Source organism: Glandiceps talaboti, chromosome 6, assembly GCF_964340395.1.
Source record: "Glandiceps talaboti chromosome 6, keGlaTala1.1, whole genome shotgun sequence".
Lineage (NCBI taxonomy): Eukaryota > Metazoa > Hemichordata > Enteropneusta > Spengelidae > Glandiceps > Glandiceps talaboti.
Window position 1 is genome coordinate 17,651,270 of NC_135554.1, and position 6,822 is coordinate 17,658,091.

Genomic DNA, 6,822 nt, shown 5'->3' on the forward strand with positions numbered 1-6,822 from the left:
ATATATTAAACACATAAAACTGTCGCATAGACAAAATGTAAACATACACTTAGGTGCTCCTTATTATAGGTTAATGTGTATTGATTTCAAAATGGAAACCACACAAAAATGTCATAAATTTGACTACAGTTATATTAGCACAGTGTGAACATACATGTATGTGTCTAAAAATCATTGACCTTTGATCCAATATTGATATTTATTACCGACAGTTTGATTGTATTTAGAAAAATGATAAACGTGCTAGCGAACAACAGCAATGTTACTATTGAAACATAGCTTGATAAACGACTGATTAAAGTATGGACAATTTTTGATCGAAATCCATCATTTTTTTAATATAACTTTCATGTATACATGGTAGTCAGAGTTTTGACATTTTGTTTGATCTCCATGGTGATATTTAATTCATGTAATCTATGAAAGCACCTAAGCGTAAGTCCAAGTTTTTATGTGACAGATTTATTTGTCTAAAATATGTAGGGACATAGCAGAAAGTGTAATGTAGTCAAGGATCCACCAAACGGGATATCGCACCATGACAACTTGTCATACACACAACAAAACATAAGAAAAACTTTATTAGGTTAAAGTCTGTCAGATCGACATTGACTAATTTCTCAAGGTATTTAAGGCAAAATTACACGGCTCTGTCAAATCAGTATCACTCAAACAAAAATGTTATTTTATTAGAAAAGAAACATACCCTTGGTATTATATGACGTACAAGATCACGTATGTAGTTGAACAAGTAGCAACCACGGCTATGTTGTATTTCTAAAATCCCCATTTGAAATTGAATATGCATTAGCCCGGAAAACCATGCGGGTGGGGATTTTAAGTTTTTAGTTAAAATCCGCATCCGCATGGATCCCAGGCTCAATGTACATATTGAACCCGACTAGGAACAAAAACTCAAAATCAACAAATATTTAAATGTAGTTAAGGTACTGTTACTATCAGCTCAGAAGATCAATGTTCGTAAACTCAGTGTCCTTTTTTGAGTTTCACGACAGGTTAAAGTGACAGCTTAGATAAGTACTACACTCTAATTAGTTAAACACGGACGACGGTTTATGTAATTACAAACACTTATGATTGACACTAAAATCTATTACTTACGTTCTGCCATTTCCATACAACTTGAATTTGTCGATTGAACCAATATTTCAAGCTTATCTTATCGGGTGCTTTAAAAGCGAGACGGTGTCACCAACTGACCTAAGTTGGGGTCAGTGGAGGCTTATTACCAAATGTGTTTAACCACATGACAGAAACAAAAACAAAAGATGTGTACAATGTTAGGTTGAGGGCGCAACACTAGAGCAATTTCTCTTTCCCTTCCGTCACAGGCTACTCTAAAATCGAAAGGCAAATTTGCTTTAAAGACATTCTGTTTATATTTTTTTAGACAAAGGGTGCGTGATATTCTTTAGCAAAATCTACACATTTACAGGTATAAGTTTCACCGTGTATCGCCAGAAATTCTGGGTAATAAGAGAGATTGGCCATCTCTTGTAAGAAAACACATGCAAATGTCATATTTCATAGTTAGTAGTGTTTTTATTTGAAATAAAAATATACAAACTGGACATAAACGGTCCTTAATACAGTTCATTTAATCGTAGCAATACTATATACATCGGTCCAGCGGCTCAAAGTTACGTAGTACATACGTATCATGTATATTACCATGGTTTCGATTCATACTAGTTCTGTATACAATAGTAAATAATTTTGATATAAGTTGTTTGTATAGCGTTTTGACTAAAACAGTCTCATTACGATTTATGTATTAAAAAGACAAAGAGAATTGAAAATACAAAGACTCAAAAAAGCAAAACAATACAAAACAGAAGAACATACACCTGGTTTAAATGGTATTATAATAAGTTCTGGTAAAAAATATATATGCACTTTAATATTGATATAACACGTACACCGTGACCCTGGTAAAATATATATTGGAAAAGTTGAGACCATATTTTGAAAACCTCAAAATGTGAGCCTAAAAACCGACTGCCAGCTTTCCCTCAAACGCTGGGCACAGATCGAAAATACCCTGTCACCATAGGACTCCTTTTTCGTACGTGAAGGCTGGTGAAGGTAGCATTTTTTGTATGGAAACGAAGAGTGGGGCAAGTACTGTGCACTGGATCATGGAACAAAAGTTCTTCAAGGCAATGGTAGAATGCTAACGACTGATATATGCAAATACCAACAAAAATACTCTTCGCTGTTTAACAAGATATTATTGCTATGTTTTTGTTGCCGTGTACACTTGTTTAAAATAATGGATGACAAATCTTGCCCTATCTAAAAAAACAAGACAACCAGAAATACACTTTGTGCGTTCATGGTGCACGGAATGCATCACGATGTAAATGTCTCATTACTGAACGAGTGTGAAGTTAGATCTTTATCATTCCAAGTCTGCAGTTTCAATTATTAATACAAATTACAGTATTGTACATTATTCCTCACTATTCCGTATAGTGTTAAAAAGAAGTGAACGTAGTAAAATTAGATGGATACTTCTGCGAATATGTGATAATTTGCATATACAAAAACTAAGAACACTTAAAACGCTAGACTAGATATTCAACGAACACTGCAGTGGCAATCAAATTTAATCCATGATAATTCACAAATAAAGTGATGACGTAATTTCCAGTTATAAGCTGTCATTATATTTTGATCGGGAGTCAGGGGTAAAAAAGGCCCGGAAAAACGTTATCTTTGACTGAGACCACAAAGGAAAATTTCTCAAGTGGCTTCAGCCAGAATAATAACCCTCGAATTCGATTAACTTTTGTTCTGAGATATGAGCTTATACTGATACTGAGTGTTTTTACGAGAATATATTCACAGTTATCGAAATTGTATATCGACAGTGGGTAATGCACACAGGAAACATAATCTATGTAATCTAGAATGAATGTGATTTATAAAACAACAAAACTGATTTTTCAGTTGTTATCCTTCTTTCTCCTTTTATTGATTACCTAACGACTATTTTGAAATAATGAATAACCTGTGGTCTCCTTTTTTTCCACATAAATGCATCATGAGTCGAGCTCCCTCTGTCGGCTGAATAAAGACAGTATGAGTGCACCTTGTCTGTTTCTATTCTTAACATTGTCTAAATGACACTTACACTGACATGTTACCTTTAGTCTTAGAGATCTCGAGATTTAATATTGATAAAACGTGTGAACATTGAGCCAGATAAGATTTTTTTCGTTTACTTAAGAAAGAGTGAAAAGAAATCAAAACAACCGAAAGATAACTGCACCGTTTATTGAAAACAAGGGCTGACCTTAGGATTCTGACATTTTTAACATGTATATCCTTAAATTGCAGGAATTGAAGATTCGCAGATGATGCCGTTTTTTACCTCACGGATACTTTATTTTGCTTTGATCATCATCACTATTCGTTTGTCATAGTTTCAGCGTCAATCCGTAATTGCAGCGACAACCCAAACTTATGCAAATTTACATAATACTAGCCTATAGATTGACTCCAAGGTATAAGGACGTTATAAGTCCTTACTCGGAGTTTCATTCTTCTTCCGCTATTTTAGCCTGTGCATAAATTATGTCGATGAGTTCATATAAGTAAGGGGTGTACACTTACATCTTGTACGGTTAGTTTTATTCCAGTTAAATAACCTAATATAGTCTGAAGTAGTGCTAGCGTTATCACTCTCAATTTGAATACTGATTGGTCGACATTTGAAAACTTCAGTAACCATGGTAACGGGTTGAAGCTGATACAAGGACAACCGAATAGTGGTGGGCGGAGCGGTATCAGAGATTGACAGGTATTGACAGGCTGTGCAGATCGCCATCAAGGTTTGGTATTCCACATTTTTTTTGTATTTTAAAAAAAATAAAAAATACAAAAAAAATACAAATACACGAATGTTTCTAGCTAGTAGCCGTCATAATCATAAGTCGTTGCTGCATTAACCACGACAACAACATATACTACTACGATGATGATGGTTATCAATCCAAGCACAAAAGCAATGATAGAGATAATAACAGAAGCTTTGCTCAACTTATCAGCCATTTCAGACCTTCCATCACACCTGTATACCATTGCCTACAAAACACACACGGGTAAACGAATGAAAATTAGTATGCATATATCTAAGATGTGTATTGTATTGTATTGTATGTATGTATGTATGTATGTATGTATGTATGTATGTATGTATGTATGTATGTATGTATGTATGTGTAGGAAGGTAAGTAGGGGTGTGTGTGTGCGTGTGTATCTGTCTGTGTGTGTGTGTGTGTGTCTGTGTGTGTGTGTCTGTCTGTCTGTCTGTCTGTCTGTCTGTCTGTCTGTCTGTCTGTCTGTCTGTCTGTCTGAAAATGCATGTCGACTATAAATATGCAAAGATGTTGAAATACTTATGTTAATAGCACATCGAGAACCAAAATTATTACTTTGCATTTAAAATGGAGATACGTACCACAGATGAGATAATGACAGAGGCTAACCCAAGCGGAAAAAAGCAACATAGCAGGTGCCAGATGCCCATTGCCAATCCAGCGACATCAAGTCCGGTGGGTGATGTGGATCTTGACCGTGTAATGACAACGGTGGAGGGAGCTGTCTGCCCTGTTACCACCTGGATGATTTGAAAATAAATCAAAGAGTGTGTTACTGTGTCTTGCGATAATGCCCTAATTAAAACGTTATTTTAGAAAGCTAGATAAGTCCATGCCATTCATTTTATTCACTGTGTAGAGATATGAGATGTCGCCAAAGGAAGATTTTCCTCGTTGGAAGTATGTAATATGTTTATTGCTATGTTGATTGACGAATTTTAACATGTTTTGTTTAGATAAGACTAAAATTGCGCCAAGGCATTTGTATCAATTAGTATCTAATATCATACACATTTTTTTCATATAGCCGTCACTGATTGGCTTAGATCGTGTCACGTGGTATGAACCAGTGAATCTGCAAAGAGCTTTGAACCCTGGGAAATAGTTGCCACAGAGCAGCCCTCGAGGTAGACTCTGTCACAGTCCTTGAATCTTCGCATAAATAGCTAAAACTTGGGTTGTTTTGTATATATCTACTGCATAATTGTACTCATATACTAGTATCCCAGTATCCCTAGCCCTGTACTGTGCGCCCTCATTGATCACATAGGGCTAACATTTTGTTGATGTTTTTAATCGAAGCTAGCGATACTGGGATACTAGTATATGAGTACAATTATGCAGTAGTTATATCCAAAACAACCCAAGTTTTAGCTATTTATGCGAAGCTTCGAGGACTGTGAGAGAGTCTACCCTCGAGGTAATATACTCTACTAATGCCCTCATAGCCAGGAAATAAGTATTATACACTTATTGCCCTTCCTTCGGGCATCAGTAGATGTCTATTATCCTGAGGGTTGTTATGTAAGAACTGTTTCCTGATATGAGGTTGTAAACCTCAGTACACTGTTGCTATATAATAACCCAAATGGTAATATGACGTCTCTTAGTTCCCTAGTTTTTTGTTATAACACATCACATTTTCAGGCAAAGCAAATCATCAAAAGGACCCCATGCTGTATAAATAGTACCCTAGGGAAAATAGAAAACAAATAGTCTCTTTGTATGCAAAATAAGGTATCTTTGTCCAGATTTATGCTATACAGTCCCTCTATGACTAGTTCACAATGAATTACTGGTGTGGAAATCTCAGCTGTTTCGAATTCTGGATTCAGTTGGCAGTCTCAAGCTTCATTTATTTGTTTGTGTACAATGTATGTACACTCAATTCATTTAGAATATTAGCACCAACATGGCCTGTTTTGCAGGATGGAGTTACTACTGGATTTTGGATAGAAATATACTGGAGTTTAAATACACTTTGTACCTAGCTAGCCAAAGTAATGGTATCCTTGTACTGTTTCATCATCAATACAATTCATATTAAACGCAAATTGTAAAATCAGCTTTGAGAGAAAGAAGACAAGGCCTGGACACCAACATGAGAACGCCATTGTACAACGTCTCAGTTTAAGCACATACATACCGTCACGTTGGAAGTAGTCTGTGTTGGATACTGCTGAGTGGCCTGTGGTGGATACTGCTGAGTGGCCTGTGGCGGATACTGCTGAGGGGGATATTGTGGTTGAGCCTGGGGATACGGTTGTTGTGCCATTTGATAATCTTGAGACTGATAAGGTGGAGCAGGCTCACTTGGTGCGTATTTTTCTGCAAAGAATAACCATATAAATTGAAGCATTTTAGACAATATAAATTTGCAAATACACACACGTATACAAGTACGCGCACACAAACACATACATACATACATACATACATACATACATACATACGTACACAGTCATATAGACACATGCACACGCCGGTACACATGTACACACACACACACACAAACAAACAAACACACACACACACACACACACACACACACACGCTCATACACACACAAACAAACAAACACAGACACACGCACACACACACACACACACACTCACTCACTCACTCACGCACGCACGCACGCACACACACATACCCATACATACATACATACATACATACATACATACATGCATACATACATACATACATACATACATACATACATACATACATACATACACACACACACACACACACACACACACACACACACACACACACATGCGCTCGCGAGCACGCACATGCCATCATGGTAGAGGGGACTAGACATGACCACAGACCCTCCATTATAGTAGAGGGGACTAGACATGACCACAGACCCTCCATTATGGTAGAGGGGACTAGACATGACATAGAC

General features: G+C 36.6%; 1 protein-coding gene across 1 annotated transcript in view; it reads right to left on the reverse strand.

The window, feature by feature from the left end:
- Positions 1–1,559: 1,559 nt before the first annotated feature.
- The window catches only part of LOC144436184 (uncharacterized), a 10,765-nt gene continuing 5,502 nt past the window's right edge, over positions 1,560–6,822 (reverse strand). The window contains exons 2-4 of the mRNA XM_078124904.1: positions 6,052–6,233; positions 4,487–4,645; positions 1,560–4,110 (exon numbers count right to left, since the gene is read on the reverse strand). Of these exons, the coding sequence (XP_077981030.1) occupies positions 3,937–4,110; positions 4,487–4,645; positions 6,052–6,233 (515 nt within the window). The 3' untranslated portion in view covers positions 1,560–3,936. The remainder of the gene's footprint in view (positions 4,111–4,486; positions 4,646–6,051; positions 6,234–6,822) is intronic.